Source organism: Coenobita brevimanus, chromosome 70 (genome assembly GCF_032717465.1).
Source record: "Coenobita brevimanus isolate Jiangsu-jjx chromosome 70, ASM3271746v2, whole genome shotgun sequence".
Classification (NCBI taxonomy): domain Eukaryota; kingdom Metazoa; phylum Arthropoda; class Malacostraca; order Decapoda; family Coenobitidae; genus Coenobita; species Coenobita brevimanus.
Window position 1 is genome coordinate 32,358,405 of NC_137023.1, and position 23,444 is coordinate 32,381,848.

Sequence of the window (23,444 nt, forward strand, 5' to 3'; positions counted from 1 at the left end):
TCTGTTTCCTGATGATGCAAAGATCTTGAGGAAGGTAGAGGTTGAGGAGGATTGTAAAATGCTGCAGGATAGGAAACACGATTGGTGCTGGATGTGGGAAATGAAATTCAGTTCAAAGAAATGTAAAATATTGGAAATGGGTAAAAGTACCAAGAGGCCATCATTGAATTATTTGTTGGGTAGTGAACCAATCACAAAAGCGAGAGAAGAGAAAGATTTGAGAGTGCTGGTCCAGGACAGTATGTCACCTGAAAAACACATTAACAAGACAGTTAGAGAGATGTATAAACTCCTGACTAATATAAGAGTAGCTTTTCATTATATGGATGAGGAGATGATGAAAAAATTGATTGTGGCCATAATTTGCCCCAGGTTATAATATGCAGCAGTAGTGTGGTCACCATACAAAAAGAAAGATATAAACAAGATTGAGAAAATTTAAAGAACAGCAACTAAAATGGTCCCCAGTTTGGTAGATCTGTCGTACAGAGAGAGGCTGGAAAAGCTGGATTTGCCTTCCTTAGAAGAAAGGAGAAAGAGCGGTGACATGATTGCAGTTTCCAGGACCATTGTGGGAGTAGATAAAATTGACAAAGAAGATCGGTTTTTATGGGATAAGAGAGTAACAAGAGGACACAGAATGAAACCGAAGAAGCCATGCTTCTTGAAGGATGTCAAGAAATATGGTTTTTCTTATAGATATATAGACCTGTGGAATAGCGTGGACAAAGAGATTGTCCTGTCTGAAAACTTTAACGAGTTTAAAGCTAAATTTGACTTACTGAGAGACAGAGACGGGACCCCACGAGCGTAGCTCATATCTTGTGTATCACAGTTAGGTAAACACACACACACACGGAAGAGACGGACCTCTTCCAGGATCGTGGGGAAATAATCGCTGAATCACCGACGAAAGGAAGCTGAGCCTAATTGTGACTGTGTCAATGAGTGCGTGAGTGGTGGTCCCGTCGGACAGTAATAAATAAAAAACCGCAGTCTCGGTCATAAAAGAGACAAGATAAAGTGAAAACTGTCTCCATGTGGTTGAATCATGGAGGAAACGGACGGTGCATTGTTTACGATCAGTGAGAAAGAATTTTCGGGCTTTTGTGAAGAGGATGTGGGAAAAGGAAGTATTAAGTTGAACCAGACAAGAATAGCAGGTGTAGAGAAAACAGCGGAGAGGAATGACCAGCAGATAAAAAAGGTATGGGCAGTAATTAAAGAGTTACAGGAATGGACCATAGAGCAGGAAAACGAGATCAAAAGTTTAAGGAGTACACTGGAAAAAATCTGTACACGTAGTGATGAACAAGAAAGGGAAGTTACTGATTTAAAAGTGAACAATGAATCAGCCTCGAATGAAATAAAACAGCTTAAGAGAGAGAATAAGAGGTTGGAAGAGGAAAGGGACATGATGAAAAGCAAACTAGATGAGTATGAATCCAAATCAAGAATATAGGAAGAGTACATTAAAGAAATCAAGGAGCAACATAAGGGGTGGAAGAAAATTCAGGAAGAGGGAAATGTAAATTTGAGAGAGATTATAGACCAACAAAGCAAGGAAAAAGTGGAGAGGGAAGTGGTTAGGGTGTTGAGAAGTAGAGAATCTTTAGTTAGAGATGTAGCAGATAAGAAAAAATGTATAATAATTTCAAGAGTTAAAGAAAAACGTATAACAATAAGATCAGACAGAGAAAAAGAAGAACTGAGTAAGGTTAAAGAAATAATATCAGTAGTCATGGAGGAAAACAACGAAGCTCAAGAAGAGATTGAAGAGGTGTTTAAGTTGGGAAAGGACGAGGAAGGAGGGGCAAGCCCATTGAAGGTAAAATTTAAGTCCCAAGCAACAGTTAACGAAGTTATCAGTAAAACATGGAAACTATTGGACAAGGAAGGGTTTAAAAATGTTTGGATAAGGAGAGATGCAAATGAGGAAGAAAGAGCTAAAATAAAGGACTTAGTAAAAGAAGCAAAGGTAAAAAACGAACAGAGAACGGAGAAAGAGAAGACAGTGTTTTATTGGAGAGTCATGGATTAGAAGTTAAGGAAGTGGTACCGGCGGAGAGAAGGAGAAAAGGGGGTATAGAAAACATCAAAAATCATTGGAAGGTGGCATATACTAATGTTGATGGTTTAATATCAGCACGGTTAGAAATACGTTTTGAGGATACATGAACCTGACGTTATGTGCTTTGTGGAGACCAAGTTAAGAGAAGATGTTGATGTTCATATGGGAGATGGTAAATACAAACTGTGGAGAAGAGACAGAAAAGAAAAAACAGGAGGCGTGATGATAGCAGTGAAGAACAACATAAATGTAGATACCGTGGAAATGGGAGAAGGCAGGGCTGAAGTGATAAATATGAAATTAGAAACTGGAGAGAATAACAAGCGAGATTTGGCAGTAGTGTATGTTCCCCCTAAAACGAGCATGGAGTGATGATGAATACAGTAATCACTCCAATATCCGACGTAAAAGAGCCATAGGTAGGTCCTGATATTCGGCCCCAGCGTATGAACTTGTACTTATGGACCCTAACTCAGAGAAACACCTATACAACTCCCTCTGGACATGCATAGCACCTATTTACGACCCAAATCACACCAATAAGGCACATAAATGACTGAAATAAGTGCAAAAGAAACATAAAATGAGGGTTTAGAAGTATGTTCATACATTAATAAACATTCTGGTGACTGGCTTCTGGACTGGTACTTATGGACCCTAACCTAGCCTAACTCAGAAAAACACCTTCCTACTGCACATGCATAGCTCCTAACGCCCTATTCACACCAATAAAGGACATTAAAGAGTGAAATGAGGTAAGTATAGTATGGAAAAAAGTACAGTATAAGTGGTTGGGGAATGGCTGGGTGAAGAAGAGATGAGAGGAGGAAGGAAGAGATCAGTAGGGCGGAAGTAGTGGAAGCGATGAAGAATATTAAGTTGGGAAAGGCCCCAGGAATTGATGGCGTGTGTGGTGAAATGCTTAGGTATGGGGGTGAGATTGTTGTGGAGTGGATATGGAAGTTGTGTAGATTGGCTTGGGAAGAGGGAAGGGTTCCAGGGACTGGAAATCAGGTATAATTGTTCCTTTATACAAAGGAAAAGGAGAGAGAGAAGTATGTGGTAACCATGGGGGTATTTGCCTACTTAGTGTGACTGGTAAAATATATGGTAGAATACTCATTGATAGGGTTAGGCATATGACAGAGGAGCTAGTTGGAGAAGAACAAGGGGGATTTAGGAAGGGAAAAGGGTGTGTAGATCAGATATTTGTTCTAAGATGTTTAGTGGAGAAGTATCTAGAGAAGGGAAGGAAAGTGTATGCTGCCTTCATGGACTTGGAGAAAGCTTATGACAGAATAGATAGGCAAGGTATGTGGAAGGTATTAAGAATATATGGAGTGGAGGGAAAATTGTTGAGTGCTGTGAAGAGTATGTACGAGGGAGCTAGGGTTAGGGTGCGAGTGGATGGTGAGCTGAGTGAGTTCTTTGATCTCAATGTGGGACTGAAACAGGGTTGTGTGATGTCTCCATGGCTGTTTAATATATACATGGATGGGGTTGTAAAGGAGGTGCAGGGTAGGGCAGATGGATGTGGGGGTGGCTCTAATGAATGAGGGTGAGATTTGGAAGCTTCCGGTGTTGCTGTTTGCTGATGATACAGTACTGTTGAGTGAAGATGAATGGGAGTTGCAAGGTTTGGTGAATGAATTTGGGACAGTGTGTAGGAGGAGGAATCTGAAAGTTAATGTAAACAAAAGTAAAGTTATGGTGTTTGAGAGGAATGAAGTCACAGAGTGTGCAGTGAGGTTGGATGGTGAGGATATGGAGAATGTGAGTGCATTCAAGTACTTGGGTAGTGTGATGAGTAAGGATGGAACTTTGGGGGATGAAGTGCGTGAAAGGGTACGGCAGGGAAGGAAGGTTGTTGGTACACTGAAAGCAGTGATGAGAAATAGGGAGGTGAGTATGGAAGTTAAGAAGTCACGGCATGATAGTATTGTGATCCCTACCCTGACGTATGGAAGCGAGGCATGGACCTTGCAAGAGGGGAACAAGTCAAGAGTGAGAGCAGTGGAAATGAGTTACTTGAGAGGAGCATGTGGAGTGACGTGGAGGGACAGGTTGACAAATGAAGAAGTGAAGGAACGCTCTGGGGTGGATGTGTATGTGGTTGAGAAGATTAGGAGAAATACACTGAGGTGGTTTGGACATGTGAAGAGAATGGAGAATGAAAGACTGACTAAGAGGGTGTATGTAGGTGAGGTGGAGGGAGGGAGAGGGAGAGGTAGACCGAGGATGAGGTGGAGGGATGGAGTTGAGAGGTATATGAGGGAGGGGGGGGTGAGTTGGGGGGAGGGTACTCAAATGGTAGGTGACAGAGCGACTTGGAGGCGTTTTGTCTGCGGCCACCCTTTGCGGGATTAGGGCATCGGGCTATAGATAGATAGATGAAACATTCTGCCTACTTACAGCAAGTCCATGGCCACCTCGATGAATAACCACCTCCTTTCGGACTCTGACAGTAAGAAGGATTTCTTGAAGCACTTGCAGTACACTGTTCCTGAAATCTTGCACTGAACTTAGTCAATCACACACAGAAGTTCGTTCTCTTCACAGTGTGCACTCTTGTCTAACTAATGCTCTGTTGTAACTTACTAAGTGTTGGACTTTAACTTTTCCCATTCTTATAATTTTCCAAAGCCAAAACAAACAAGTCTATTTACGTTAATTTTTTTTTCAATTGAGTCTTTTCTCTCACAACTGTAAATCCTTAACACAACACACTGTTTTTTTCACTGCACAACACTCTAAATTCCCGTGTGGTCTAGTGGAGAAGTTCTTGCTGTTTATTCACTGTCAGAGTCCAAGAGTATCACTGGCAGGTGACCTAGGGGTGCGTCGCTGGGTCGTGGTAATGGTGTACCCACTGCTGACGACTCTGAAGACAGCCACAAACTCACGTCGAGCGGTGACTCCATCGTGGCTGATGTGCTGGACTGTGGCTCGGAGCATGAGGGCCTGTCATGGGGAGGCAACGGAATGGAGCCAGGGCTGGGCACAGCAGGGGTCACAGGCCTGAAAAAAAACTGTCAATGGTTGATTGACGCAACGACCGACGATTCTGACGATTGATTATGTGCTGCCTGAAAGCACGCACTTCCCCCACGAGTCCCAAGGGCCCTATCTCCCTGTCACAGTTCGGGTGTTCCAGGTAGTCTAGGACGAACTCTAGATGTTCCCGGAGTGCGCTCAGCTTGGGGATGGCTGGAGTAGTGTCCTGCTGAGAGGAGTCCGCATCATCGTCGCCTTCATCGCCAGAATCTTCAAGTTCGGTACTGACACCTGTAACTGAAGACGCGATCTCGATATCAGACAACGTCTGATACCCAGGATCACCCTTGTCATCCAACCACTCACGAACATTGTCCACATCTACATCGTCGCCGTGTGTACGTGGCCGTGCATTGGAAGTCATCCACGTCAAATCCTAGAAAATCGTACTCCACATCCGTTCCGAGAAGCAGACAAGACCAACCATTTTCCAGAGTCTTCACAGGGACTTTCTTCTATGCACTAGCCCAGTTGTACAGCGCAGACTTGATGTTGTAGCGGCGAAGGTTTTCCAAAGTCCGCTTGCCTCGTGTGTCCTGTCCCTCCCTGCGCTCGTCCTCGTCCTCGAGAACAACCATCACCTCGTCCAGGAACTTCTGACAGTATAGGCGCTTTGTTGCCACGATCACTCCTTGGTCCATTGGTTGGATGAGAGCAGTCATATTAGGTGGCAGAAACATGCACCTAATACGGCCATTTTCAGCAACCAAGTCCTTGTCGCCCAGGTGGGCAGGTGCATTGTCGAGGAGAAGGAGGGCCTTTACCTGGTCGTGCGGGATTCCCAGTGTCTTCGTCTGGTAATGGATGACCTCCTTGACGAAGTGGCAGTCTAGGGTGTCGTGAAGCCTGGTGAACTTCTCAGCAGCAGCCTTCAGCTCCGTTCCATGTACCATCACACCAGCAGCTCGTTGTTGTCGATACCAAATCAACATGGATCGGTCGATTTCTGCAAACTTAGGGGTAAACATAACCTTTCTTTCCACGTTGCGTTTGCTTCTCGACGAGAAGTCAGCCGTGTACTGCATGAGTTTGTCTCAGGATCTCTTGATATCGAACAAAGTAGACCGGGCCAGGTTAAACTCGCGGAGAATGCGGGAAGAAGACCACCCCGCATCTACTTTCTCCAATATCTCCCACTTCTTCTCCAGAGTCAACACCACTCTCTTCCTTTTCTCAGGTGGCGGGGCCATCATCACACACACTAAGAGGAGGCCCGAGAGCAGCAGGAGTGCCTGCAGCAGGCAAGGCACCACCACAAAAGCGATCACATGGGCAGTCATAACGACGAGCGTGCACTCGCGGCAAGAGACAGGCGGAAAGTGGGGAGGATGCAGCGGCTCTCTATCGGACGTTGGAGGAATGACGCGCCACAACAATGCTCTCCTGCGCCGCACGCGGCAAGTTCAAATTACAGACGGGATTTTTTTTTTTTTTGTTGGGGGGGGGGACATTGGATCCCCAGACGATTATGTCCGGGTAGTGGGGATGTTCGGATATTGGGCGTCCGGATATTAGAGTGATTACTGTACCAGGAAATGCTGTCAGACATGGCAGGTTATTTATAGAAACTGATTGAGAAAAGCAACAATATAATTTTAATGGATGACTTCAATTGTAAAGAGGTGAATTGGGAGGAATGGGACTCAGGAAGCGGCGAGGATTCGTGGGGCACTATATTATTAAATATAGCAGTGAACAATGTGATGATACAATGGGTCAAAGAAGAGACAAGGTTTCGAGGAGAGGACACACCAGGAAGACTAGACTTACTGTTTACCAAAGAACCCGATGTAATAGAATCCTTGAAATATCTGTGGCCTATTGGAAAAGGTGATCATGTGGTCATTGAGTTCCAGATGATAACAGGGAATGTGGAGCCAAGAGACGAGCTTTATAGACAGGGAAGGTACAACTTTGGGAAAGCAAACTTTACAGGATTGAGAAAATTTTTTGAAAATGCAGATTGGAGAAAATTCAGAGAAACAACAGAGATACAGAGGAAGTGGGATATTTTTCTAGACCTGTATAATTCGGGAGTGGAAAAATTTGTGCCAAGAGTAAAGGGGAAAGAAAACAGGAAGAAAGAGTGGTTTGATAGAAGGTGTATGATAGCAAAAAGAGAAAGAGACATGATGTGGAACAATTGGAGAAAGAGAGGTAACAACAGAACAAAGGAAGAATATAAAAGAACTAGAAATGAATACACAAGAATATGCAGAGAAGAAGAAAGAAATTTTGAAAAAGGTATAATAGACAAATGTAAGGATGAACTCAAACTGTTTTATAGATTTGTTAATGGCAAACTGAAACAAAAGGAAGGAATCACCAAACTGAAAGTAGAAGGAGAGGTTTATAAGGATGCGGCAATGCAAGCAGAAATAATGAACAAATGTTTCCAGGCAGTTTTCACTAATGAAAAGGAGTTTGTGGAAGCGGAGGCAGTGACTAGAAATGTAGTGATAAAAGATATAAAAGTGGAAGTACAGGAAGTGTATAAACTACTAGAAACTCAAGATGTAAGGAAAGCCCCAGGACCAGATGGAATCTCTAATTGGGTACTGAAGGAATGCAGAGAACAACTGGCAGATAAGATTCACAGTTTAATTGTGTGTTCTCTGGAAGAGGGGAAAGTGCCTCAAGAATGGAAGATGGCAAATGTGGTACCAATTTATAAGGGAGGAAACAAGGAAGAACCCCTGAATTATAGACCAGTGTCCCTAACCAGCCTGATCGCAAAATTGTGTGAAAGAATTCTGAAAGATAGATGGATAAAATATTTGGAGGAGATGAATATTTTGGCTGATAGTCAGTTTGGATTTAGAAGTGGAAGGTCATGTGTTTCCAACTTGTTGAGTTTTTACTCAGGAGCGATTGACGTGCTTCAGGAAAGAGAAGGTTGGGTGGATTGTGTGTATTTAGATTTGGAGAAGGCCTTTGACAAGGTACCCCATAAGAGACTAATGTGGAAACTAGAACATATAGGAGGACTGAAGGGGAACCTCCTAGAATGGATGAGAGACTTTTTGAGAGATAGACAAATGAGGACAGTAATAAAGGATAAGATGTCTGGATGGAGGGAAGTAACAAGTGGAGTCCCACAGGGTTCGGTGTTGGCGCCAGTAATGTTCCTGATTTACGTAAATGATATGGTAGCTGGAGTGAACAGTTATGCAAGTCTGTTTGCTGATGATGCAAAGATCATGAGGAAGGTAGAGGTTGAGGAGGATTGCAAAATGCTGCAGAAGGATCTGGATAGGATACACGAATGGAACCAGACGTGGGAAATGAAATTCAATGCAAAGAAATGTAAAATATTGGAAATGGGTAAAAGTACCAAGAGGCCATCATTGAATTATTTGATGGGTAATGAACCAATCACAAAAGCGAGAGAAGAGAAAGATAGTTTGTCACCTGAAAAACACATTAACACGACAGTTAGAGAGACGTATAAACTCCTGACTAATATAAGAGTAGCTTTTCATTATATGGATGAGGAGATGATGAAAAAATTGATAGTGGCCATGATTCGCCCCAGGTTGGAATATGCAGCAGTAGTGTGGTCCCCACACAAAAAGAAAGATATAAACAATATTGAGAGAATACAAAGAACAGCAACCAAGATGGTCTCCAGTCTGGTAGATCTGTCATACAGAGAGAGGCTGGAAAAGCTGGATTTGCCCTCCATAGAAGAAAGGAGAAGGAGAGGCGACATGATTGCAGTGTTCAGGACCATTGTGGGAGTAGATAAAATTGACAAAGAAGTTATGTTTTTATGGGGTAAGAGAATGACAAGAGGACACGGGATGAAGCTGAGGAAGCCAATCTGCTTGAAGGACATCAAGAAATATAATTTTCCTTATAGATGTATAGACCTGTAGAATAACCTGGACAAAGAGAACGTCCAGTCTAAAAACTTAAACGAGTTTAAAGCTAAATTTGACTTATTGAGAAACAGAGACGGGACCCCACGAGCGTAGCTCATTTCCTGTATATCACAATTAGGTAAACACACACACACACACACACACACACACACACACACACACACACACACACACACAGATTCCTTCGAACGATATGATTACAGCATCAGTACAGTAATCTCTGTACCATTGCATATGATAGTACTGTGCACAGTACAGTACTGTACTGTATGTGTGTATGTACTGTACTGTAAGTACACTTCCATTCGGTATGGGTATTCATTTCAATACCACAGTTGATTTCAGTTTCAGTACTGTAATCTCTGTACCAATGCATATGATAGTACTGTACACAATACAGTACTGTATGTGTGTATGTACTGTACAGTACCCTTCCATTCATTATAGGTATTCATTTCAATACCACATTCAGCCACCTTAGCCAAGCAGCCCTAATGGGATAGGTTAGGTTTGGTTAGGATAGGTAAGGATAAGCTATGTAATTTTGCCTGGGAAACACATTGAGCATAGTTTTGAGAAAATCCTATGGTTATTTTTGAAAGGACAAGGCGAGTGTTGTTCCTGGCTAAGGAGTACTGGTGGCCACCACGTGTGTAACACAGACCACAAGCCACGAGTAAATGTACGGTAAAACCGCCCATCTTCCTCTACACTGAATGGCGAGAGTCCCCCAGCCTCCAGGATTAGTGCGGAGTACTGGTGGCCACCACGTGTGTAACACAGACCACAAGCCACGAGTAAATGTACGGTAAAACCGCCCATCTTCCTCTACACTGAATGGCGAGAGTCCCCCAGCCTCCAGGATTAGTGCGAAACCCCCCATCATGCATGCCTGTCCATTTTCCTACCGAATGGTCAGAGTCCCGTGGTGGGCCGCAATAGTCGTACACTGCCAGAGGTGGTGATGCACTGATCATCTGCAGTGGTAGTAACATACTAACCCTTGTCTGGGCAAACAGAAGTGAACCTTATATGCAGATGTTTGCTGCGTTTTGCTTCCTTTGTGCTTGGACACAACTGTTGGGTGCGATGTGGCAGTGCTGTACTGCTTGCCGGCCAACACAAACCCTCACTTCATGAAGTTCCTGCCTTTGACTCGCTGTAAGTGACTTGCTTGCAACAATGGCTTTGATTGTGGTTGCGTTTGTAGTGGCTCCCTACATTCTTTAGGTTGTGGCCCTCCTATGCTGTATTCTAATGTGTGTGGCGATGGCCCCACCGCTGCCTGAGAAGCGGAAGAGGAAGGTTCTGACTCGAGAAAAAACATGAGATATTGGGCAAGGTTGTATATATTTATACAGTAGAACCCTGGGGTTAGGGGGTTTTTTCAAGAATACTCCCCCAGTATCCCTGCTTGTCGTAAAAGGCGACTAAAAGGGTTGGCTGAGGGTTAGTGCTCCTCCCCGGAAAACAGCTAACTAAAAATAACAAACAATAAGCCTCGGACAAGGACTGACCAAACGATGACGACCAAGGACCGGACAAAGGACATGGTAATTGGAACTTGGAATGTAAGGGGAGCGAATGATGAGGTGAAAGAGAGAGAGATTGTCCAGGTGCTTGAGGGTGCGAAAGTGGATGTATTTGGAATAACTGAAACAAAATGGAGAGGAGAAAGTGAGAGAGAATGGGAGTATGGATGGGGTATATGTGCAGGAGTAGGTGAGAATGAGAGGGCAAAGGAAGGAGTATGTATAGTTGTGCGTAAAAGATGGAAGAAGAGCATAAGACAGTATGGATCAGTTGGGTCAAGGATTGTGTGAGTAAAGTTGAAAGTTGGAATACAAATGTGGGCGATTGTATGTGTGTATACACCAATGCAAGATTGTGCTAGAAGAGTGAGAGAAGAGTTCTGGACAAATGTAGAAGTGTGCATGGAAAAGTTTGGAAGGAATGAGAGAGTGTTTTTGATTGGTGATATGAATGGTAAAGTTGGGAATGTGAAGGTGGATGGAATAGTTGGTGAGTGGGGTGTGCCTGCTGAGATAGATGAGAATGGGAGTGCGTTAGTGGACATTTGTGCTGGGAGGGGGTTGGTGATAGCCAATACCTTCTTCAGGCATAAATTAATCCACAGGTATGCATGGCGAGTGATGAGAAGGGTGGGTGGTGAACTGAATGAAAGGAAGGCAATGATTGATTATGTGTGTGTGGATGAAAGGATGCGAAGATGTGTAAAGGATGCAAGAGTGTATAGAGGTTGGGTGAGTGGACTTTCTGACCACTACTTGGTGGTGGCCAGAATTAGAATGCAAGTAAGATGGAGGAATAGAAGAAGGGAAAGACGAGAGGAAGGAGTAGTTGCAAGGAGAGTGGAAAGGTTACAAGAGGATGAGAAAAAGGCAGAGTATAAGAGAGAAGTGGAGGAACGATTGGGCAAATATGAATTGGAGCAGATGGGAGACGTGGAAGGTGTGTGTAAGATATTTACAGAAGAAATATGTGCGGCATGTGATGTGGTGTGTGGAAGGAAGAGAAGACGGAGGAGGGTGCAAGGAACAGCGTGGTGGACTGAAGAGGTGAAACAGGCTGTGGCACAAAAGAAGAAAGCATACAATGAATGGATGAGAAATAGGGGCGTGGAAGAAGTTGAGAGGCGGAAGAGAGAGTTATATGTAGAGAGAAAGAGAGAGGTGAAAAGATGAGTAAGAGAGAGTAAGAAGAGAGTGGATGAGGAATTTGGAAGGAATTTGAGTGTAAAGTGGAGGGACTGTAAGAAAATGATCTGGAGAGAGGTGAAAAGAGTAAGACAGAGTGGAAGTGAAGTTAGCAGGGGAGTGAAAGATAAAAATGGTAGATTACTAGTGGAGAAGGGAGAAAAAGTGAGCAGATGGAGAGAACACTTTAAGGAATTGTTGAATGTGGAGGATGGAAGTAATGCGAGTATAAGTGGCTGGGGAATGGCTGGGAGAAGGAGGGAGGTGAGAAGACAGGAAGAAATCAGTAGGATAGAAGTTGTGGAAGCAATGAAGAAAGTTAAATCAAGGAAAGCCCCAGGAATTGATGGAGTGTGTGGTGAAATGCTGAAGCATGGGGGAGAGATAGTAGTAGAATGGATGTGGAAGATGTGCAGATTGGCCTGGGAGGAAGGTAGAGTCCCGGAGGATTGGAAGTCAGGTATAATTATTCCCTTGCACAAAGGAAAAGGGGAAAAAGAAGTGTGTGGTAATCATAGGGGCATTTGTCTTCTTAGTATAATAGGAAAAGTGTATGGTAGGATACTTATTGACAGAGTTAGAGAAAGAACAGAGAAATTAGTTGGAGAAGAACAGGGAGGCTTTAGGAAGGGAAGAGGTTGTGTAGATCAGATATTCATTCTTAGATCTTTAGTGGAAAAGTTTCTAGAGAAGGGAAAGAAGTTGTATGCGGCTTTCATGGATTTGGAGAAAGCATATGACAGGGTGGATAGACAAGGACTGTGGAAAGTGTTAAGAATATATGGAGTAGATGGGAAGTTGTTGAATGCTGTGAAGAGTATGTATGATGGTGCGAAGGCTGCAGTGCGTGTGGATGGTGAACTAAGTGAATTTTTCTCTTTGAAAGTTGGTTTGAAACAGGGATGTGTCATGTCTCCATGGTTGTTCAATCTGTACATGGATGGGGTAATAAAAGAGGTACAAGGTAGGGTAGTGGATGTTGGAGTGGCCCTGGTGAGAGAGGATAGTGTTTGGAAACTCCCTGTACTGTTGTTTGCAGATGATACTGTGTTGTTGAGTGAAGTTGAAGGGGAGCTGCAAGGCTTGGTGGATGAGTTTGAGAGAGTGTGTAAGAAACGGAATATAAAGGTGAATGTAGGGAAGAGTAAAGTGATGGTCTTTGAGAGAGGTGAAGTCAGTGAATGTACAGCGAGGTTGGATGGTGAGGAATTGGAAAATGTGAGTATGTTTAAGTACTTGGGTAGTGTGATGAGTAAGGATGGAGGTTTGGAGGGTGAAGTGCTTGAAAGGGTACAGCAGGGAAGAAAGGTTGCTGGTTCTTTGAAAGCAGTGATAAGAAACAGGGAAGTGAGCATGGAAGTTAAAAATTTACTACATGACAGTATTGTGATACCAACTCTAACATACGGAAGTGAAGATTGGACATCGTTGGAAGGACACAAGTCAAGAGTGAGAGCAGTGAAAATGAGTTATTTAAGAGGAGCCTGTGGAGTCACGTGGAGAGACAGGCTGACGAATGAGGATATAAAGGAGCGTTGTGGTGTTGATGTGGATGTGATAGGAAGCGTTATGAGGAACACACTGAGGTGGTTTGGCCATGTGGAGAGGATGGAGAGTGAAATACTGACGAAGAGAGTGTATGTGAGTGAGGTGGAGGGGGGAAGAGGGAGGGGGAGGCTGAGGATGAGATGGAGGGATGGGGTGGAGAGGTATATGAGAGAGGGGGGTGTGAGTTGGGAGCAGGGCAGTGAAATGGCGGGGGACAGGGCGACTTGGAGGCGATCTGTTTGTGGCCACCCCAAACGGGATTGAGGCATCTGGCAATAGAGAGATAGATAGATAGAACCTCTTTGGTCCGGACCCCTTTAATCCGGATTTCTGTTAATTCGAACAAAATTTAAAAATAATTAGCTCCAAAAATATGTTGAAAGTAATTCTGAAGTCATTTTCAGTATCGGCGTGGAAAGCGATCGTCATTCGTTTAGTCTCGGATCACACTAGGTCGCAACATGGGCGCCTGTTTAAACACACACTAGCATTCGTTCCATCAACTATTTCACCAACCATTTCTATTTTTATGCTGTATTTCAAAAGTTAATCCTCCTTACCATGCCCCTTAATGCAAGTGTAGCTTCTGCAGTGAATAAAGGTGTTAAAAGGAGGAGTTTGCTTACACAAATATGGGTCAGAATATTCTGCAGTGTTTAATGATTACTGTAGGTTATTTTTTGTACTTAAATGTGCTTTACTTGTACTCAAACATTAGCTTCTTGCCCATATGGGCATTATCAATATGCCAAAGATGACAATGTATTTTTTGCCTACATAAGTTTTATTATTATTCCAAATATTACAGTTAATTAAATAATTTATTTTCATTCCTACACGGGCCTTAGTCACTTACTACAATTTAAAATGTAGGCTAGTTTCTTGTCATGGCCTTACCTGTAAATTATGCAATACAAAACTATCGTACATGATTAGTTTGGTTATTTTAGTATCCTTTCATCTTTTGCAGATACGTAGGGTTGACATATGCCACATATGTTAATAATTAACAAACATACCATATGTAGATAGTTTTTGGTATGAACTGGAGATTACCCTGATGGTCCGGACAATCTGCTAATTCGGACAACCCTTCCCCCCATATAGTCCGAATGAGAGAGGCCTTGGTTGTTTAATATTTATATGGATGATGTTGTAAGGGAGGTGAATGCAAGAGTTTTAGGTGGAGGTCTGAGTCTGGTGAATGTTGATTGTGGAGAGTGGAATCTGAAGCAGCTGCTGTTTGCAGATGATACTGCACTGGTGGCTGTTTCAGAGGAGAGATTGAGACAGTTGGTAGAGGAGTTTGGAAGGGTGTGTGAAAGGAGGAAATTGAAAGTAAATGAGAATAAGAGTAAAGTGATGAAGTGTACGAGGTTGGTAGATGGTAGGGGAAGGAATATAGTTTTGAATGGTGAGTTGCTTGAGGAGGTAGAGTGTTTTAAATATTTAGGGTCACATGTTGCTGTGGATGGAAGAATAGCTGCAGAAGTGAAGTTGAGAATAAATGAAGTAGGAAATGTGCTGGGAGGAATGAAAAAGGTGTTTAGATGTCGTTCACTTAGAATGGATGTAAAGAGAAGGCTGTATGAGGGTGTTGTGGTACCGACTGCATTATATGGGGCTGAAACATGGAATATGGGTGTAGCAGAGAGGAAAAGTTTGAATGTAATGGAGATGAGGTGTTTGAGGAGTATGTGTGGAGTGACGCATATGGATCGAGTGCGAAATGATGAAGTGCGAATGAGAACTGGAGTTGTTCGGGAGATGGCTGGTAGAATTGAGCTGAGGGTGTTGCAATGGTTTGGGCACATGCAGAGAATGGATAGTGAGCGATTGGTGAAAAAGATAACTAAATCTGATGTGAGAGGTGTAAGGCTGAGAGGGAGACCACAAATAGGATGGATGGATAGTGTGAAGAGAGCGCTGGATGCGAGAGTGATGTCTGTTGAGCAAGGAAGAGTGGCTGTGCGTGACAGAAATAAATGGAGAGAAGTTGTGAATGAATAAATGATGACGCAGCCCTGAGGGGATATTCTCCCGCATTTGGTCTGATCAGCTAGTCAGGTCAGGTGCGAGTAAGGGGATGGGTCTTTTATGATGTGGCAGGGGTAAACCAGCTCTGCTGTCGGGCCCTGCTGCGGATGTCACTGATTGCACTGCACAGTTGACCCTTGTGCGGTGTGGTGCTGTGAGGATCTGTCCCTTCTCCCCTTTGGGGCTAAGATGCGAAAGAATGTGTTTGAATGGATGAGTAAATTGAGAGTTTGTCGTCCTGTCTCGGCTACCTCCCTTTCCTTGGGGGAAGCAGCCTAGGTGTATAGATAGATAGATAGATGTAAGTGTCGTTCCTTGAGAGTAAATGTAGAAAAGAGTAAAGTGATGGTTATTGAGAGAAAAGGTGACTCCCAGTGCAATGTAACAGTGAATGGAGAGAGACTGGAATTGGTGAAGAGAGTTCAAATACCTGGGTACAGTGATAGAAAAGAGAGGAAAATGTGCAAAAGAAATTGAAAGTAGAGTGACACAAGGAAGAAAAGTAGCTAGTGCAATGAAGGCCTTGATAAGAAACAGAGGCTTGGGTGTTGCAGCTGCACGAGGCTTACATGAAGGAGTGTTAGTGCCAGCTTTAACATATGGATGTGAGACTATGATGTGGCATGAAAATGAAAAGTCAAGAGTAAGTGCAGTGGAGATGGGGCTGCTGAGGAATGTATGTGGAGTACAGAGGGTGGATAGGATACGAAATAATGTGATTCGTGAAAGATGCGGAGTGAGGAAGTCGATGGACACCAGAATTGAAGAGAGTGTACTGAAATGGTATGGTCATGTGGAGAGAATGGATAACAATAGAAAGGTGAAGAAGGTACAGGTAACTCGCACGGAACACTTGGGTTTCGTTCCTACCGTGCCGTGTTAGGTACGAAATCGCATATATTTAAACTACTCCGTATTTTGCTCCCTAGACCCCCCAAATGTGTATTTTTGCTGTTATCTGTCACTGGTAATCACTAGAAAGCACTTTAAGTGGTTAGAAGGTTTATGTAATGATGTAACTCACAAATACAGTACTCCACAGCAAAACTTCAACACACAAATACTGTATGTAAACACAAGGAAACATTCCGACGCCGATCATAGTTAATCATATAAATCAGGTTAACTGGTACCAGTGCTTTAACTTCCATACCAGAACAGTACATATTTAACTTAGAAATGCAGTACTGTGATATCGAATGATTTCAGTACATAATCTGTTAGGAATGGCTGGAAAAAAAAAAATGTTATGAATACATTTTCACCTTTTTTATATACGTTTATGGTAGTTTCGAGTTATTTTTTACGTTATCGTTGTGCCCATGCTTGGAAAAGGGAGCGAAAGAGTTGAATTTTCAGTCCTAAATGAGAAAACTGCACGTCCTCCAAGGCTAGACTCTGCCACAGGAGAATAAAGTCGAGGGTCAGTCCGATTAGCAATAAGGAAGTTGTGTCACAACTTCGAGCTCCCACACCACGAGAATGGCTAAAAATATAATCGTAATGCAGTTTCAGAACTAACATTAAGTCTAATTATTACGAATACAGATACAAAGCAGAAATAAATACGTTTACAGATGGGGAAAACGTACTTCTTCCGTCATAACATGTTCATCTTTCTCTATCATTTTACGTTCATCTTTATCATTTTACCGTGTTATTTTCGCAATATATATTGCTGTCTCGTAAACAGGGTGGTTGTTTGTGTTTTGCAAGGGAGGAAAAAGATTGTATATTCTGTCTGGGTCGAGATAATGGGTGTAACTATGTGTGGTTAGGCTTGGCCATGAGCGAAAAAATCGTACATCCACTCATCACGATAGCAGATGGTGAACTGACAGATGATACATGAGAGGGTGATGTCAAGGTCAGTCTCATGTCCCAGATTTTCGTTCACTTCCCGAAAGTTTTCACAGTTTTCTACACGTTGCATTGCATCAAATGATCCAAACCATTACAGCAAACCTGAGCAAATAGGTAAAGATACCAAGACAAAAATGTATTTTTCTCTTATTATAAGTCTTTAACGAACAAACAAAAAAGGCAATATTCCGACGCCGATCATGGGTAATCATATAAATCAGGTTAACTGATTACAAGGCTTTATTTAATGCTTTAATTGCCTACAAGTACATACCAGAACAGTAAATATTTAACTTACAAATACAGTACTGTAGAAAAGCAGTACAGTAAGAGTTTAACGAACAAACAAAAAAGGCAATATTCCGACGCCGATCATGGGTAATCATATAATTCGGGTTAACTGGTTACAAGGCTTTATTTAATTATTTAATTTTATTTAAGTGCTTACAAGTACAATACATATGAGAACAGTAAATATTTAACTTACAAATACTGTACAGTACTGTGGAAAAAACGAACAAATAAAAAAGGCAATATTCTGACGCCTATCAGGTAAACTGGTTATAAGACTTTATTTCTTGCTTTAACGTTATTTAATAGTGCTTTAAGTTGCACATAAACTTACCAGAACAGTACAGTACTGTAAATATTTAACTTAAAAATACTGTGCTACTGTACCCGGGAATGTCTCACTCACTGAATAATTTCCCACCTAGATCGTCACGTAATCAAAACAAACCGTGCGCTGCGGTGACGTTCGAGGATTTGATCTTTCAAAGGCCTCTCCTGCGTTAATTTGGAGTTTTTATAATGGTTCTTTAATCTTACGTTGTCTTATATGTATCCCAGCCCTTACCGTGTATAATTGCGAGCGCGTTCCGTGAGATCGTGTTCCGTGCGAGTTACCTGTATATCTAAGCGAATTCGAAGGAGGGAGGAGGCGAGGTAGGCCAAGGAGAAGGTGGAGAGATATGGTGGATGAATGTGTGAGGAAGTGAGGTTTGGAAGTCGGTGAGGCTAGGGAACTCACCGGAAATTGAACTAGCTGGATGAATTTTGTGAGGAGATATGCATGATCAGGGATTTTTGGCACCCCTTTTTAACGTGGCAGCGTCTGGATTGACTCTGTTGGATATGATATGTGAAGCTACAGAACGTGGTGAATGTTTTTGGCGTATCCGATAGAGCCAGGATTCCGGGGGCTTGAATGATGAGTGAATGGAAGCGTGGCCCATTGGATTGGGCAATTTTGGGCTGTCTGGACATTGCTACTCCTCACTCTGCCCTTGGGTGGGAAAGGAGGTCCGGATGATGATGATGGTCATGAGATAGATGACTGGCTTTTTTGAGACACAGAAGCTTTCTCTCATCAGCATTTCTTTGCTTCCAGTTAATGCCATAATTTAACATCTAACAGGCATCTGAAGCAGTACATTGTTTCCTAAAACTGAAGCAGATATATTTCCCACTTTCGATCACACTCCTTCCTTCTCAGCTGATCAACCACTACCTCCATCTCATACTCCTCCTACGTCTGAAACAGCACATGGTTTCCTAAAATTGAAGCAGATATAATTCACACTTTGGATCACACTCCCTTCTTCTCAGCTGGTCAACCTTACTACCTTCATCTCATACCCTTCCTGTCCGATTGTGATATGATGCCCAGAAAGGAGCACTCCAGATGCACACAGCATAGAAGAGGGTAGGATATTTTTTTGTCTATGACTATACTTGATCTCTACTGTATTAATTAGCAATCATTAGTTACCAGTGTTACAAATAACTTTTCAGAAGTGTTACTGGTATGCAGTAAGTAGAGTATTACTGTTTACTGATGATGGATTTTTGTGATCATGCAGGAAGCTCTGGCAGAGGACATCAGTGGTCTCATTCACTCCATACAAAGCAAGCAGAGCAAACTTTCTTTTGCCAAGGCTGCATTCCTCACCTTTGCACGGGAATGGAATGGCATTGATGTTTTCCGCATCAATAAGTTCATGATGGTTAGTGCACCTTTTTTATTTTTTATTTGGTTACTTTGCTTTGTATATCTGATATATATATCGTCTTGATATTACAGTGCTTTAATCTCACGTGCAGCATATGGATTTAGTTTTGAAATTTTAATTCTATAGAACACCACTGTTGTACTGGAAGTTGTTATTATTTTAAAGTGATTTTGTAATCTGTTATAGTATATAATGACTAACGTCAGTCTCTGCTTTCAGTTTGTTCGTCGATTTCTTCGCCAAGTGTTTGTTTTTCTCCTAGTGTGTGATTGGAATCTAAAGACTGTAACCTCTTTGGCAAGTATTCTGGAAGAAGCAGTGGTCAAGCCAGAGGATGACATCAACATGACACCATTGGACCTTAAACTGCATGTTTCTAGCATCTTCCTGGAGGAGTTGGCAAAGGTCGGTGGGGAGCAGCTCAACAACAGAGTCATCATAGCCCTACTCCAGCCATATTTCAAGGTAAAGTCTCTCTCTCTCTCTCTCTCTCTCTCTCTCTCTCTCACTCTCTCTCACTCTCTCTCTCTATATGTTACATGCCCAATCTAACAGACTAATTCAGCCAAGCATAGTTCCGTTATATCAAGATTTCTGCTAAATACAGAGAATAATATACTGAAAGCCCATAAGTACCCTCCTTTACATTAATTTCAAATTACTGTTAATTAACACATGATATACTGTAAGGACTTTGGCTTACCTCCACAAACAGGGGTTCTGCAGTTATTACAGAAATATGCCTGACACAGGTAGCCATACTTGATGGTCTGTATGGCTCCCCAAACCTGTGTTAGGCCTGGGGGGTTTTATTCACTCTCTGAGTCACCCTTCATCAGCACTAGAGGTGGCTGAGGGGTGACATCAGAGACGGAGGCTGTAGAGGGTAGAGAGATATCTGAGGTGGCACTGTCCTGCCTTTCCCTGCTTGCTACATTTAGCGGAATATTGCTACCGTACATTAAGGGGAATTGTTTCCACTATACCTGGCATAGGAAAACGTTTTTTTTTTCCACTACATCGAGCATTCCGCTAAATTGCTCTCTGTTAAATCGAGCTTTACCCCTGGGGGTAGGGGGTTTTCAAGAATACTCCCCCAGTATCCCTGCTTGTCATATGAGGTGACTAAAAGAGTTGGCGGAGGGTTAGTGCCCCTCCTCTAAAAACAGCTAACTAAAAAGACGAACAAGAAGCCTCGGACAAGAACTGACCAAAAGATGACGACCATGGACCGGACATAGGACATGGTATGGATCGTGACATGGAATGTAAGGGGTGCGAATGATGAGGTGAAAGAGAGAGAGATTGTCCAGGTGCTTGAGGGTCCCAAAATGGATGTATGTGGAGTAACTGAAACTAAATGGAGAGGAGAGAATGGGAGTATGGATGGGGTATATGTGCGGGAGTAGGTGAGAATGAGAGGGCAAAAGAAGGAGTGTGTATTGTTGTGAGTAAAAGAGTAGTCAGCATGGAATGATTGTGTAATTCTCACTTCTCATATAGACTCGAATGCAGTAATCATGAATAAGTGTTTCTCACTTCTCATATAGACTCGAATGCAGTAATCATGAATAATAAACAAGTCAGTCAAGCAGTATAATTTGTATGTCAGTATAATTCACAAGAACTGAACTCATATAATTATCTCCATCCATCCATCCATCATTCAATCCTACCGTACATGCCCCATGTGGAGTGTAGGGGCCCGGGGCTAGGCGGTTGGTCCCGACATTTAAGATGAGAGTGACCAGCCTTACTCATCCCTGAGTGGCATTACATGAGCAATCAACCCCAACCATCCCTTGGATATAAACCTTCACCGGCTCAATCCAAATGGAGCGTGATAATTACCCACTAAACCACCAGGTGCCAAAATTTGGTTATATGGTTACCACCCAGCATAGTAAATGGTTTCCTGGTGTACAGGAAACCATTTGGCTTGTCACTCAGTGTAGAGTCACCCACAGGCAGAAGGAAGAGGAAAGAATGAAGGAAAGGAAGACAGTAGAGGCAGTGTAAAGTTGTGCATAGGCAGAAGGACAAGGAAAAAATGAAGGAAAGGAAGACAGAAGAGGATGGAAGGAAAGAAGGATGGAGGAGAGGAAAGGGCAGACACCCGACAGCAGCACTACATCGAGTGAGTGGATGGTGAGTGCCCCCACCTACTTACCTAACTATTTATGTCAACACGTAATGTCATCATGCATTGTAAGATCCAAATTTTCTCGACTAAAGACCATCAGTTCATAACAAAGCTCGGGCATGAAGCCTTTTTTTTTTTTTTTTCCACACTCATTGCGCTAAAGGTGAAAACGTGAAGTTTACTGCTTCTTCATCAATAACTTTTTTTTCCAACAAAGAAAACTATCCGCGTCGTAAACACACCCGACTCATTTTATCTGTCTGATTGTTTGCATTTAAGCTACCACACCACATTGCGACTCTACTGGTACATTGTTGTAAGCGTCACAACAAGCAACAGTCACACTCCTTTCTGGTGAGTAGATTTATAACCATACACTGCTGTATCTATAATGTATTGCAAATACACTGTGTTTCATTTTCAGCACTTAAAGTAGGAAATGAGGGGTCAAAAGGGTGACTTGCAGGATGAATGCAGACTAATTGATATTTTTCCCATATAAAGTACACTTTGCATTTAGCAATGGTTTCGCCAGACTAATTAAATTGCTAAATGAGAGGGACCACTGTATATATATATTTTTTTCATTCATTGTCCAGTCCTACATTACCCCATGAGGAGCATAGAAGCCCTGGGCTAGGCAGTTGGTCCTGACATTTAAGATGAGAGTGACCAGCCTCACTCATCCCTGGGTGGCATTACATGAATAATAAACCCCAACCACCCTTGGATATAAACCTTCAAAGGCTCAGTCCGAATGGAGCGTAATAATTACCCACTAAACCACCAGGTGCCAAAATTTGGTTATATGGTTATCACCCAGCATAGTAGATGGTTTTCTATGTATATACTTATATATATATATATATATATAAGTAATCACTCTAATATCCGGACGCCCAATATCCGAACATCTCCACTACCCGGACATAATCGTCCCGGGATCCAGTATTCCCAAAATGGTCCGGGCCCCCCCCCCCCCCCCAAAAAAAAAAAAAAAAAAAAAAAAAAAATAAAAAAAAAAAAAATTTTCCCGCCCGTAATTTGAACTTGCCGTGCGCGGCGTGGGAGAGCATTGTTGTGGCGCGTCATTCCTCTGACGTCTGATAGAGCGCTGCTGCATCCTCCCCACTTTCCGCCTGTCTCTCGCCGTGAGTGCATGCTCGTCGTTATGGCTGCCCACGTGATCCATTTGTGGTGGTGCCTTACCTGCTGCAGGCACTCCTGCTGCTCTCGGGCCTCCTCTTAGTGTGTGTGATGATGGCCCCGCCACCTGAGAAAAGGAAGAGAGTGGTGTTGACTCTGGAGAAGAAACGGGAGATATTGGAGAAAGTAGATGCGGGGTGGTCTTCTTCCCGCATTCTCCGCGAGTTTAACCTGGCCCGGTCTACTTTATTCGATATTAAGAGATCCCGAGACATACTCATGCAGTACACGGCTGACTTCTCGTCGAGAAGCAAACGCAGCGTGGAAAGGAAGGTTATGTTTACCCCCAAGTTTGCAGAAATCGACCGATCCACGTTGATTTGGTATCGACAACAACGTGCTGCTGGTGTGATGGTACGTGGAACGGAGCTGAAGGCTGCTGCTGAGAAGTTTGCCAGGCTTCACGACGCCCTAGACTTCAAGGCATCCGAGGGTTGGCTCTTTGCGTTCAAGTTACGGCATGGCCTTACCAACCGTAAAGCACATGGCGAAGCATTGGACGCTAACGAGGATGGAGTTGACGAGTTTCAGCACAAGGTGAAGGGCTTGATCGACAGGGAGGGCCTCACTCTCGGTCAAGTCTACAACGCAGACGAAACTGGCCTATTCTATCACTCGCTGCCAACGAACACTCTAGCCGAGGAGACGGAGAAGCGTGTACCTGGCCGCAAGCTCTCCAAGGAACGGATATCTGCTTTGTGTTGTGCCAATGCTAACGGCATGCACCGACTTAAGCCCGTTGTTGTTGGCCGCGCAAAGCAGCCTCGGTGCCTTCGTGGGGTGATGGATGTCCTTCCTGTCATCTGGTACCATTCTTTGAAGGCATGGTTTACAGCTGTGATCTTCAAAGACTGGTTCCACTGTCACTTCGTCAAGGAGGTCATCCATTACCAGACGAAGACACTGGGA

General features: G+C 43.1%; 1 protein-coding gene across 1 annotated transcript in view; it reads left to right on the plus strand.

The window, feature by feature from the left end:
- Positions 1-23,444, plus strand: part of Nnp-1 (Ribosomal RNA processing protein 1 homolog Nnp-1) — a 235,996-nt gene that overhangs the window by 29,234 nt on the left and 183,318 nt on the right. Inside the window, exons 3-4 of the mRNA XM_080277637.1 lie at positions 19,037-19,180; positions 19,406-19,651. Coding sequence (XP_080133763.1) covers positions 19,037-19,180; positions 19,406-19,651 — 390 coding nt within the window. The remainder of the gene's footprint in view (positions 1-19,036; positions 19,181-19,405; positions 19,652-23,444) is intronic.